Source organism: Tamandua tetradactyla, chromosome 12 (genome assembly GCF_023851605.1).
Source record: "Tamandua tetradactyla isolate mTamTet1 chromosome 12, mTamTet1.pri, whole genome shotgun sequence".
Lineage (NCBI taxonomy): Eukaryota > Metazoa > Chordata > Mammalia > Pilosa > Myrmecophagidae > Tamandua > Tamandua tetradactyla.
In genome coordinates, this window is record NC_135338.1 from 84392735 (window position 1) to 84406619 (window position 13885).

A 13885-nucleotide genomic window follows, 5' to 3' on the forward strand; every position below is an offset into this window, starting at 1 on the left:
GCCATATGGATTAAGGCCCTTCCTGATTCAATTGGGTCATGTCTTGACTAAAAATAACATCTTCAAAATGTCCTGTTTACAACTGGGTTCACACCCATGGGAGTGCGGATTAAGTTTAAGACCAGGCCTTTTTTGGGGGCACATGATTCAGTCTACCACAGCAGTAGATCTGGGTCTGGGATTCCATGTATCAGCACCCCAAGCAGAACTTGTTAAACCTACAAATCTGTGCATCTGAGTGGACCTGGGGAACCCTTATTTTTTATAGCCTTCAGAGGCGAGCTGAAGCAAAGCCAGGGTTGAGAACATGCAGGCTGTGAACCATTTTACATGCCAGGTGTGGATTACGTTTAGAGGCAAACACAGTGAGAGTGTTGTGGGTTGGAGTGGAGGGAAAAGTGGGGAGAGGGGAAGTTAGGGGACTAACAAATCGCATTGAGAGAGAAACCAGCAGCCCTCTTAGTGTGGATGATAGGTCAGTTCTTCTAGGAGAGGTAGATTTTCCTAGAGGGAAGGGGAGAACTGAGGTACTGAATGTCTGCTTGTGGGGGCTAAGTAGCTGGGAGAGTTTATACTCCACCAAGAAAGACCTGGTGTGGCTCACACCAGGATCTGCCTCTTTCTTTCACAACTTTGCTTGGTGCCAACCTTATCAGGCTGGCTGCACCTTCCTTCCCAGAAGATCTTGAAAAAGTAGAACGAGGAGAGGTGACCTCAAAACACACCATTTAAATCCACACCTGTGCTTGAATGTGGTCTAACAGCACAGATGAACAGGTGCATCCGAATGGCCTGCTCCACAACTGAAGGGCTGGTGGGGGCTACAGGGGGCCAGGTCGTTTGCGCTCCTCATCCAGTCCCCGGGCAGGGCACCACCCCCACCAGTGCACTGTAGTCAGCTCCTGACTGAACAAATGGAAGCAATCGTGGGAATGATCTGATTTTGAAAAAGAAGGGACCAAATCCCTCCTTTCACACCTAGAGGGCAGAGGGCAGAGTGAGCCCGTTGTTACCTGACAGAACCAGGCCCCAATCACCTCTGGTCTCTTATTCATCCACAGCCACACACCTGGGGGAAATCTGGGGAGCACTAATGAATAGTCTTTAAAAATGGCTTTTTTGTTGTCTTCTCACCTAAGTGGTTCATGATCATGATAGCATCTAGAGCCAGTTGCTTCCCAAGTAGCATAGCTTGGGGAAACCACTGCAATTTGATGGTATTGACTCATAACTGTCCCGTGGGAGGGCTTGGCCAACATCTTCCTGCAAATAAAAAAACCTTTCAGCTGTTGGGAAGAGTTCTTGCAGCAACAGAGAGTTATGCATGATAGTTCAGCAATCAAAGGAAGCTCTTCTGGGAGGTAACTGGGCTTGCCGGTTAGAAATATCATGATGGGTTGTTTTCTGGCAAACACTGGGGATTGCTATCCTTCACTATAACCTATGACAACTGAAGTAATTATCTTGCAATGGAGGGATAATTAATCAAGGTTAGTTGACAGTATGTTCTAGAATACTTGGTGGGGGGGGACCCTGCATGAACCTGACTTTAATGTCTTTTTTTATTTTTAATTTTTAGGACAGATTTCTGCGTCCACAAAGATGAACCATGTGACACTGTTGGTAAGTGGAGAATTAGAATAACCATCCAAGGGACTGGTTAACTCTGGGAGACTCTGGAGACTTCTTAATGACACTTCCAGTCTGAAGGAGCTCTTCTTAACAAACTCTGCATTTTCTCTTGCCTCTTCTATTGGAACTTGGTTCTTTGACTGTATCTCCCTCTTTTTCTGCAAAGTTTTGAAGTTAATTATAACAGAAGACATCTAAACAGAGGGTTATGAGTCAAATCAAGGGGAGCAGTAGCCATCAGGGCACCCCAAGGTGTCTACAGTTTGGGGCACATTTGACTCTGAGCATCTTCCTAAGGCAGGCCGGGGCAGGTTGAAGTGTTACAACATCCATGATTTGCTCTCACACCTGCTGATTACCTTTGACCTGCGTCCTGGGAGGTGGAGCATGATGATAGTGCAGTTGTAAGATGGGTCTCTCCACCAAACTGTGACAGCCAGGCTAATTGCTTTATAGTCGAACAGCATGCATGCGAAATGCACTGCTGAGAAAACCCGCACTTACCTTCTTCCCCTTCCTCCCTCCTCTGCTTTCTCCTTGCCCCCAACCCTCCCCTTCACTTGGCGTTTTCCTTTCTGTCCTATCCTCTGTGGTATCTGGCTTGCTCTTGACTTCTCAAGTGCTTGAGTAATAGAGGAAACACCAAGAGGGTTTCCAACTTTGTGAGAGCACAAATTGCTACTCACCAGGTGGTCTAAGTATTGCATTGCAAGTATCAAAATTCTGAATCTAATGTGCTTAACATTGAGGGAAAATTGAAAGGAAAAAAAAAAATATATATATATATATATATATATATAGTAGAATTCAAATGTTAGAAACTTGTCCTTCCCATGGAGTCCTGGCAGGGGGTAACCTGACCCTCACTCTGACTCTCACTTATGAGCTGGATGGCTTGGGGTAAATCTCAGTTTCTTAATCCATGCAATGATCACTTTGGACTGGGTGATATATAAGACCCTTCAAAACCTAGGGTGATGATGGTGACATTCATGTCACAGTTTACAGTTTATAGAATATATATTTCTTTGCTTCACCAGTCTCCTAAACCAAATCTAAGAACTGGGAATCAAAAGACCAACCAATCACTGTGCTTTGCTACTGGGGGCTAGACCCTTAGTGCAATTACCAGACAAATTAAAAAGGAAATACGCTTCTGTGGAGTATAGTTGACTTATGCCTGAGTCTGGTTGGGACTGCAGAAGGTGTGTCTGTATTGATCCCTGCTCTTTGACAGAGCTGCCAAGCCATGTGCCAGCCCTAGAAGTGGCTACTCCTTCCTCTGTTCACAAATCAAATTTGACAGCTACCACCTTTCCATCTGGGAAGGGCCTCTGCTCCACGCTTCTCCTGCTCCTTGTGCATGCCCCATGCAAGCCCTGAGCCATCTTACTCCTCTTTCACTGTATGTCATCCCTAGAAGACCCTTAACTACATGGAGCCAAGCTCTGGCCTTTAATCCGTGTGTCTTTCAGTGCTTAACACAGGGTGTGGGAGGCTCAGTCCCGCTGTTGATCGATTGAATGAATGAAGGAATGAATGATCACAGATGAAAGAACTCCCGTGTTTTTGAACCACCTGGATCTAATTATATGGTTTTCTTTCACATGATTTATGGTTGCTTATATTTTCTTTTGAGTAAATAACATTGATCTCTTCCATTAACTGCGGTTACGTATTGTATATCAGGCCCCTGTTGAAGAGCAGGTGGCTGATTTTAACCAAGCATCTCTCCCTCTCCTTGACCCATCTCCCCACCCTGCTCACTTAGCATTCAGCCCTTTACTGTCGTGGGGCATCTCATGTCCTTATGTCACCTCCCAAGAAGGTATGCTTCACTTCCTAAACTGGAATGAAAGTCTTTTAATGTTCTGGACTGGGTATCATGCTTATATGACCTGCTGATTAGCTCAGAGCTGAACTAGCCCCATCTCCTGCTTCCCCATTGCATATACTGTTCATTGCTTCTGATTTTCTACTTGAAAGAAACAAAACTCCTTTTTTCTTTAAATAAAAAATACTTAGATGGTATCTTATCAGAATACACTTGTTTTAATGTGTCATATTTAGTTATATATTTCATCAAGTCTAGTAAGAACAGGGGGGTGATTCAATGAATATCCAAATTTTAAAACTGAGGTTGTGGCAGTCTTACTGCAATCTCAACATCCAATTTATTTCTGTATTTTTTAAAACTTTTTTTTAATTTTGAAATAATTATAAAATCGTTTTAAAAATTGCAGAATAGAACTGAGGTCCCTTGTTCCTATCACCCAGTTCCTGCCTACATAACTATAGTACATTGTCCAAATCTGGAAATTGATTGACACCACACAGTTAACTGGACTTTAGATTGTGCTCAGATCTCACCAGGTTTTGTCCGCACTCATTTTTGGGGGCTTGCATCCTTACGTGTGGTTCTATGTCATTTTATCAGGTGCAGATTCGTATAGTCACAATCAATACACAGGAACTCTCCCTCTCTGGTCACACCCAACCTCCATCCCACTCCTTCTCTGACCCCTGGAAACCACTTATCTGTATTTCATCTCTATGATTTTGTCATTCCAACATCCGGTTTATTTTTGGGCTTTGTTTTGATTGCACAGAATGGAAAAATAGCCTGAATCACATAGATAGGTGGTTGCCAATGCTGAGAGATTTTGAACAGCTGCCTTGCAATCTCAGGGTCCAGCTGTAGCAGGGAGCACTGTTTTCTGAGTACAGCCACAAATGAGAAAATTTGAAACCTTGGGATAACTGGGAAAGCTGGAGCATTGCCAAAGCTTTATAATTTGGTATATAGCAATGTTTCTTATTTGCTTTCTTGTTTTAATTAGAGCGTAACTTACATATAGTAAAGAGGGAAAAAAAAGTACAGCTTGGTGGATTTTTATTTATGCCTGTACTCTTGAAACCGTTATCCAGAGTCAGATATAGAATATCTGTACAGTTTATCCAGTCGGTAAGAACTTGATAAAGGAATTAGCCACCTACTCTTCATACCCTCCCTGTCAAAATTCCCTTAAGGTAAACTACTATTCTGATAGTGCTTTTTATTTTTAAATTTGTATTTAAAAACTTTGATGCTGTGACAGTGCAAACAGCATTCATTTTAATGCTCAGCTTTGGCAAGGGCAAATACACAGTTAATTTTTAAAAACCGTGTTGTCGATAGCTCATGTAACAACTGAATGAAAATACAAAGAAAATCAAAGCTGAAGCACTCAGTAGTAAATACAAATAAATTAAATTGATAAAACTTTGCATTTAAAGTCTGTTTGTGGGAAGAAAGACTGTTCCATTAAGTGAACTCACTACATCGAAAAACAGAGCTAGCTCAGCACCAGTAGTGCTATAATTACTGTTTTTAAAATAGCTTGAAATATATTTCAAGCTAATTTAATTGGTACATTTGAACGGCTCCTAGAGTACTTATTGGAATTCTGGGGTTCCCGAAAAATAGCTGCCCTTTACTCTGTCCCTCTGTGCTGTCTCATCTGCGTCAACCCATTTTATTAGCCTGGATTCCTGATTGCAGGATACAAGCAATAGGGACATTTCTCCGAAGCCTGGCTGCCAGGAAGCTGGAGGAGAAGGCTCGGGAGCCAGGCAGTCACCGGGAGACCATCACCCAGGATGGGTGGCTCAGCCCAGCTGGCTCACGTGCCACTGCTGCCGTGGGGGATGCCCTCCATCTGCCCCCACAGCCCTCTGTCACCAGCTCAGAGTCCCGCCAGAGAGGGTCCCATTGGCTGCCCTAAGTCTTGGGGTCTGTACTGGGGCAAAGGAGGCACTGGCCCTTTGGGCATCACTGGGAGGGAACCAGTACCTCCCACAGAGAGTAAATGGGATGGGGCAGAGCGGTGGTCCTTGAAGGGGGTCCGAACTTCAGGCAGGGGGGAAGGATGGCTGCTCGACCGACCAGAATAAGCCATGTCCACTGCCCCCCACCCCCCCACTGAGTGTCAGTTAGCGTGGAAACACGAAACCCCAGCACATCCTCAGGCCTCCTGTGTCGGAGCTTTCCAGGGCTGGCTGACGCAGGCGGAGATGGGGTCTCCCTCACCACCCTGAGGTGGAGCGGCTTCGCCAGGCTCCTCTGCACCAACTGGGGGTGGCAGGCCAAACGGATGGGTGGACACACCTGTAAAGAGGGATGCTCCCTCCTGGCTTGGCCAGTGGCTTCTTGGGCCCCGCTGGGAGGGGGAGGCCTGCAGGGATGACGCATCGGGGACTCTGCTGATCACCTCAGCAGAGCCACCCTCAAGAGAAAAGGCAGCTGTTAGGAAAGAATGACCTGGACAGATAGGCTTCGTGCCTGCCGAGCGGCTACCCCTTTCCTGGTCCCCACTTTGCACATCTCAGGCCTCGCCTTTGTGCGGGGTGCACTTTACACCCGCTGGGTTGCTTCACCTGGTGGGATGCGCTTTCCATCCTCAGTCCTAACATCCAGGCTGTTGAAGGGGAGCAGTGGCCCGTGAAAGCCTTGTCCAGCCCATGGGATGGCCTCTTCCTGGCACTCACCTCTGGGCCTCCCTTGGGTGGCAGCCTGAATACCCTTCTCGCCACAGCCTGGATCACCGGACAGGCGTCTGAGTTACGGCAGATGTGATGTGGGGTGTTGGTCCGGCTGTAGGCTGATTCCTTGGAAAGCCTTATCCAAGCTGGGGTTGTGGTTGTTTTTTCTTTATTTTTTTCCCTCTTGCGTGGTCTCATAATAATTTTTAATGAATGGAAAAGGTTTATTTTTCCTCCACCCAATAAAGGGAAGTGATAATCCTGCCCAAAGGAAAATGGAGCAGTTTTGTAGCCACCTGAGATATTCCATGCCTGGGACCGGGAGTTGCAGCCGAGGGGCCCCAAGCCCTGGTCCGTGGGGGGTGGAGGGGGGGCCCTGCTGTCACTGCCTGGGGGTCCTATGGCTTTCCCTGACCTCATGGACGTGTGTCCTTCTTTCCAAACACAGGACAGGGTGATTGTGTTTGGGAAAGAAGACTTGACCTTGGATATGTGTTTGAGGCCAGCCCACCATGAAACCAAAATGTTCTGAAGAGCCAGAGAGGGAGTGCTGACAGAGAGAGCAGATGCCTAGGTATGGGCGTTTGGAGATGCTGAGCCCAGCAGTCATCACCATGTGCCATCCCTTGGTAACTGTTTTGTGTCCCAACAGCACCGGGGCACCAAAAGTTCTGGGGGCCCCCAGGGAAGCTTCAGAGAAAGTGGTCACTGATCTTTAAGCAGCATGCCGGCCTAGGGGGAGCAGGCGAGGGCATGTTTGCTGGTGGAGGACATGGGCCCTGGGAGGCAGGAGTTTCACCCGCCAGGGTTATCGTGCTTGGGAAAGAAGCCTTGACCTTGGATGTGTGTTTGAGGCCAGCCCACCATGAAACCAAAATGTACTGAAGGGGTGGAAGAGCGGCGGACAGTGTCAGGACTCTGGATCTGTTTGACTTTTATTTGTTGATCGTGTCCAGGAGGAAAAGAGGCTGCAAACAACATGGGGTCATAACTTAGGGCTCAGGCTCAGAGATAAATGCCACCTTTTAGAATTTACATTGATTCTTCCAGCCATACTTTATCCCCTTTGCATTGGTCACCCCCAAAGACCGTCTGCTTTTCCCAGTCATGGGAAAGTGTGGGTAGAAACCCTCTGTTCAATTCCCTTCCAAGCAGGCCTGGGGAGGTTTTGCAGAGTTGGGGAGTCTGCATTCTGTGAGAGTGGTTTTGAATTGTTGAAGTGTCAATTCTGATTATTGCTGGATAAAGTAGATGAGGCTGGAACATACTGTTCAAGGGAAAAATAAAAGCGTTTTGCTAAACTGTGAGTTTCTTTGTTTCTGGAGTTTTCCCGTTTGTTTTGCTTTATTTTGTTATTCCTTGTGACCTCACAGACATCAGGTTTCAATGTTGCTTCAGAATTGCTTGTGAGAAGTCCATAGTCTGTCTGGTGATTGCCTCTGAGGGGAAATTACTATTTTGTGTGCAGAAGGTCTGACTGTGTCTGAAACCAGTCTCTACCTTCTAATCCCATCTCATTTGAATCTGGCACTTCTTTAGTTTCAGGCTTAGCCACACAGTGTCTTTTGCATCTGCTTTGAGGAGCTTACAAAAGGCTTAACATTAATTACACATTAGCTGTCCCAAATCAGAGGTCTTTAGCAAATTCATCTGTTCTTCAGACATTACATTGATTTATAATTGTGTTTTTGAAATGTTCTATGATGTCTGAGAGGGTTGGGCAAAGTTTCAATCCTGGGAATCAAATATGCATGTGTCTAGTCATTTGGCGACTGCTGCCTTTGTCATTGTATTACAAAAGAAAAAAATAGAACACTCATTTAAGAGTGTTAGGAAAGCAGCATTCTATAAATTTTAGGATTTTGCATCCCATAAATGCAGCTCTAATTTCTCAACTAATAGAGTTGCTGGGAAAGTGAGAAAGTAAATACTTCGATAAACATGTTTCTTTTGCATGGTTGAGCTTTAAACATAGGTGGAAGGTGTTTTCCCAAAAATGCCAGTTAAGTTGTGTCTAGATTCAGAGTGGCTTCTGAAAGCCTGTTTGAAGGAGGCTGAGGCACGTGCTGGGATCGAGGGACTAGGTACCATGTGCACTGGGCTCACTGAGAACTGAAGTCTGGGCCCTGGTGGCGGAGAGCCCAAGATGTCCCAGCCAGGCCCTGGAGAAGTGCTCCCACAAACATTTCTTGACAAAGCACCTGTGGTCCCTTTTCACCACCCATGAGGGCCCATCAGCTTCTCAGTGAACCCTGAGCCCATTCTCAGGAGGCCGCCTACTCAGAAAGGGGATGTTTTGCTGCAGTCAGATCTACGTTCACGTCTTGCATCCACTACGGTCCTTGTGTGAGTCCTCTAATTTCTCCAGCTCTGTTTTCCCATCTGTAAATGGGGATAATATGGCCCGGATTGTTGTGAAGGAGCCAGAGTTGTGAAGTGTAGTCACTAGCACTTATCAAAGAGTTCTTCCAAGAAAGGAGGTCAGGGAATGACTAGAAGATAATTCCCAGAAAATTCCCAGGTCTTCATGCTTCCTTCCATTCGGAGGTGGGGTATGGGGCCTATACAAGTGGCTGCAGGGCCCTGGGAAGGTAGAGGGTAGCAGGCAGTGCAGGGAAGGAGGATGGGGAGAACTTACACAGGCTGGGAAAGGCTCTGGGTGAAAAGGGGAGAAGGGATTTTAAGAAGCTTTACTGGGGATTTGAATTAGAACCCTCTCTTAAGTTCTATAAGAGATGCGAGTAGAGATTAGTGTGCTAGTTTGAAACTGTTATGTACCCCAGAAAAGCCATGCTCTTTTCCTAATCTAATCTTGTGGGGGCAGACTTATTGTTTAGGGGTGGAAACCTTTGATTAGATTGTTTCCATGGAGATCAGCCAACTCAGTTGTGGATGTGACTTTTTGATTAGATGACTTCCATGGAGATGTGCTGCACCTAATTTTGGGTATGGCCTTTTGATTAGATGGAGATGTGACTCCACCCATTAAAGGTGGGTCTTGATTAGGTTACTGGAGTCTTTTAAAAGGGGAAACATTTTGGAGTTGCTTCAGGGCTGACACAGATGCAGACAATTGGAGATGCTTGGAGTGCTGACAGAGAGAGCAGATGCCTAGGTATGGGCGTTTGGAGATGCAAAGCCCAGCAGTCATCACTATGTGCCATCCCATGAGATGCTAAGCAAGAACCCAGAGTTTTGGCCTAGAGAAGTTAAGTGAAAGCCCACAGATGCTTAGAGAGGAAGCCACTAGAATCAGAAGCTGGAGGCAACAGAATTGGGAACAAGGACCAGCAGATGCTGGCCACGTGCCTTCCCATGTGACAAAGGAAACTTGGACATCATCAGATCCTTTCTTGAGTCAAGGTATCTTTCTCTGGATACCTTAGTTTGGAAATTTTCATGGACTTAGAACTGTGAACTTATAACTTAATAAATCTTCTTTATGAAAGCCAACCCATTTCTGGTATAGTGCATTCTGACAGCATTAGCAAACTAAAACAATTAGAATGCCTTTGAAAATTTCCTTTTTCGTTGCTAGGCTGTGCTTCTTTGAATTAGACTCCAAGGCGAGATTGGCCACGTGGGCTGCTGAGACTCCCATTAAGTTACCACTGATATATTCCTGGATCGAAGTCAGTCCTCATCTGTCTCTGGCATTAAAGGCATCACTTTAGTATTGGGCCAAGAGTTCATTTTGCCCATGACTGCTCTACCATTGGATTCATGGTATAAGAAAGCCTGGATCAGTCAGACCCAAGCCTTTGCAGCGCTTAGACTTATTCACTGAGTCAGGGGTGGGATGGCCCTTCAGGAGTGAGAACTGTATTTCTGGGGAGAAAGCCAGTCCATGGCTTGCAGATTTCAGGCAGTTCACCAGACCACTGTGGTCTTCGTGCCCTCACTAAATGGAAGAACCCAGAAACTCTCCCTTGTGATGTTGGAAACTGTCTATGAGTTTTTACAAGTTCTACAGATACGCAGCTTGAGAAACAGTCTCTCAGGAAGGGAAGAGAAGGTTATGCCAGGCTGGCCTGCATGGATCATACTTCCTGGCAGTTCTGTCTACCAGAGATCAGATCTGGGTGGACCCGACTGGTATTTGGGGCTTGGATTCAAGCAGTCTCTAGAATTACTGCCATAGACAGCTTGGGTCAGAAATTCCTGGCATGTGCTGTTTGGGGGTTTGTTGTGGACTGAAAGGAGGCAATGGACAGGAAAGGGCTGAGTCATGGTTAGGGAAGGGCTGAGTTACTATTAGAACATAGCACGGAACCAATCTGGCATGTAATGGTCAAGACTGCCAGCTGATACCTTTTGGGCTTCGCCGGGAGGGAGCTAGTACCTCCCACAGAGAATAAATGGGATGGGGCAGAGGGGTGGTCCTTGAAGAGGTTCTGTACTTCAGACAGGGGGGTAAGACTCATTTACTTTTTCCTCGCTGGAAGATTAAATTTCTCTGCCTTCCTTCAGTGGATATGACCAGTGCCTGAGATCTGTGTGATGGAATGTGAGTGAAGGTGATGGGGGCTGACCCCAGAGGAGTCGCATTCATGGCTGAACCTGGACAGCCTAGAATTTTGGAGTTGGGCATGCTCTGGATTTGCTGTTGTTGAGGGGAGAAGAGATATGTGGCTGCAGGATGAGCTGTGAAGATTATAACCTGGACCACCTTCTCCTTCACTGGCTGGGGGTGATGGGAGGTCCTGAGGGTGGGGGGCACATTTTCCCCCTGAGAGTTTACCATCTCTTAGGTCTGGGGATGGTAAGTCCCTGACTCAAGTCACGGCTGATTTCTTTGCTAAGTCTTCTGCGTAAGCTGAGGTGTCCTTGCCTGCCCTCTCCCAGCCATGTCATCTCCCTTCCATTCACAGTGTGCTGGCCTTCTCTCTGGTAACCCTGGGCGGGCCAGGAAGCCTGGTGGCCCAGTACACAAATGTCCAGTCCTCCATAAGGCTCATAAGCACAGCCCCAGGGCACCCTAACTGTATTAATTAGGGTTCTCCAGAGAAACAGAACTATCTATCTCTGTACACGCGTGCACGCACAGATACTACACACACACACACGCACACACACATGAATGTAAATATGAAGAAATTTCATATTTTATGAAATATTATGAGAATTGGCTCACATGACTGTGGGGATTGGTAAGTCCAAATTCTAAAGGGCAGGCCACAAGTTGGGAACTTGACAAAGGAGAAGTTGAATTTCCCTGGAGAAGCTGCAAGTTGAAAATGCCAATGAAGTTGTTACTGAATTCCCCAGGAGAAGCAGGCTGGGACCAATTAACTTATAAGCTTACAATTCTTTGGCTATGAAAAATGTCCAAATCAAGGTATCATCAGATGGTATGCAGACTCCCCGGTCACGTGGTGATGCACATGGCTGGCATCTGTGGGTACTTCTCTCCCAGATTTCATTGCTTCAGCTTTTGGCTTTTCTATCTGTGACTTTTTCTCTAATCTTCTCCAGACCTTCTCTGAGCATCTTGGAGGCTTTTCCCGTGAGTTTCTTTGGGGTTTTCTGTGCGTCCTCTATCCTTTTATAAAGGACTCCAGTAAGAGGAGTCACAGTGATTGAACTAACTCACTGCAAGGCCTGAGAGGGTTGAACTACTGCCTCCCCCTGCCAGATTGGTGTCCATTTGTTTTTCTCTTTTTGCAAGTGTTAAATTGCCCATTAGTATTTTTACCTTGGATTAGCCTCTTCTTTTCCATAGTTTTATCATATATTCTGTTTTCAGAAGAGACTTCTGTCTAGACACACATTCTGCTTTTCCAGCATTCACATGCAGTAAATATTTATAGACTAGTAATTACCTGCCAAGCATCTTTCTAGGCACCAGTAGGGCTGCCACGTCCCAAACCGGCAAACGTCCTCATCCTTCAGGAGCTGGTGTTTTAGCAGAGGAGGTCAAACTTACGATAAGTAAACTCTGGAGCATAGATAGAGAAAAAATAAAGGAGAAAAAGGGCCACAGCAAGTGGTGCAGTAGGACTAAATAGTTTAGCTGGAGTGGCCAGAAAACTTTGCTGTGACATTTTGAACTCAGCCTCTTCACACCTATAATGCTGTTGGCAGGCTAGGGCTTCTAGAAGTGCTAAGGTTATTTGTGCTGAGGGAACTAATTTCCAAGAACAAAGAAAGATTATCAGTGGGCAGCCAGCATGGGCAGGTGTCTTGAACAAGTTGATCCTCAGTTTCTCTCCTTGGGTGATGCGATATCGACAATCTCCTTGCAGGATTGCTGTGGCCGTCAAATGAGAAAATGCCTGCGAAAACACCTAACGTAGCAACTCCCTGTGAGTCTTGTCTTTGCTACCCTTTGGCCTTCCTTAGGACAGACACAGACACCTAGTCTTGTCAGTGGGTGGGCAGGCTGGGAAGGGTGCTGGGTTAGGGCTTCAGCAGGGTCCAGCAAAGACTCTCCAGGCGTGATCTGAAGCATGAGCAAAGGCAAGGAACTGAGGGGACTGGCACCGACTGAGGACTTCCCACCTGCCAGGTGCTGTGCTAGCATCCTGGGAGAAGGACATAGGCTCCAGGTTACAGACGAAGAAACAAGGCTGAGTGTCTTAGTTTCCAATGTTGCACAGTATTTCTCTGACAAACACCATACAACGGGGTGGCTTAAACAATGGGAATTTATTGGCTCACAGTTTTGAGGTTAAGAGAAGTCCAAAATCGAGGCATCAGCAGAGTGATGCCTTCTCCCTGCAGAGAGTGGTGTTCCGGGCTGGCTGCCTGTTATCCTTGGGTCACTGGCCTTTCCGTCACATGCCAGTGCATGTGGCGACATCTTCTCCTTTCTCTTCCAGGGTCTCTTGACCTCCGGCTTCTTCCCCTCTGGCTTTTTCCCTGTGGCCCTCTCCATAAAGTCTCCAGTAATCGGATTAAGACCTATTCTGATTCAGTCGGCCACACCTTAACTAAAAAGAACATCCTCAAAATATCCTAATTGCAGCGGCTCACACCCGCAGGAATGGATTAAGATTTAAGAACCTGTCTTGTCCTGGGGTCCGTAGCTCAATCTGCCACAGTGAGTTACTCACCCTAAATCCCATAGGGCATAGTTGGCAGAGCCAGGATGAACCTGTGCCACCCGGACACCCAATTTAGACTTGTGTCAAAAGGGGCGAGACGGCATAGGGCAGGGACTCGGGGAGCCCTGCTCGCAGCTTGCATTTGCACCTGGTGGCCAAGGGAGCCAGCGAAGTGAGTTTACTCTGAGTCGTAATGCAGAGAGCAATTGAAGCTTGGAACCCCAGAACTGGTAGAGACAAAAGTCCAAGGGCCCAGCTACAGAGTTCCTTCTGGCAAGCGACCTGTCCCCTCTCTGTTTTGGGTGACAAGAGGAGGGGAACATGGGACTGGCAGTTTGAACTTTTTTTATACAATAAAGATTTAAAGAGGGCCCATGCCTGTTCTCTAAATAAGCAGACTTCTTGGATTAGCCTGTATCAGCATTCCCTGGGGGACTCGTTAAAACCCAGACTGCTGGGCCCCCATCCCAGACATTCTGGGTCAGTAAACCTAGGGAGGGCCGGACGATGCGGATGCTGTCAGGAACACCGCTTTGCCTTACATTATTGCAGCAGGGGGTGCTCAATTCCTTTGCTACCTGTCTTGGTTTCCTGGGGCCACCATAAGAGACTACCCCATACTGGATGGCTTCAAACAGCCATTTATTCTCTCAGTTTTAAAGGCTAGAACTCTGAAACCTGTAGGG

The 13885-nt window shown here is 46.7% G+C and overlaps 1 protein-coding gene across 2 annotated transcripts in view; it reads left to right on the forward strand.

The window, feature by feature from the left end:
- The window catches only part of ADAMTS17 (ADAM metallopeptidase with thrombospondin type 1 motif 17), a 345591-nt gene that overhangs the window by 87209 nt on the left and 244497 nt on the right, over positions 1-13885 (forward strand). For both annotated transcript variants that reach the window (XM_077124036.1, XM_077124037.1), the window contains exon 7: positions 1580-1623. In XM_077124036.1, the coding sequence (XP_076980151.1) occupies positions 1580-1623 (44 nt within the window). The remainder of the gene's footprint in view (positions 1-1579; positions 1624-13885) is intronic.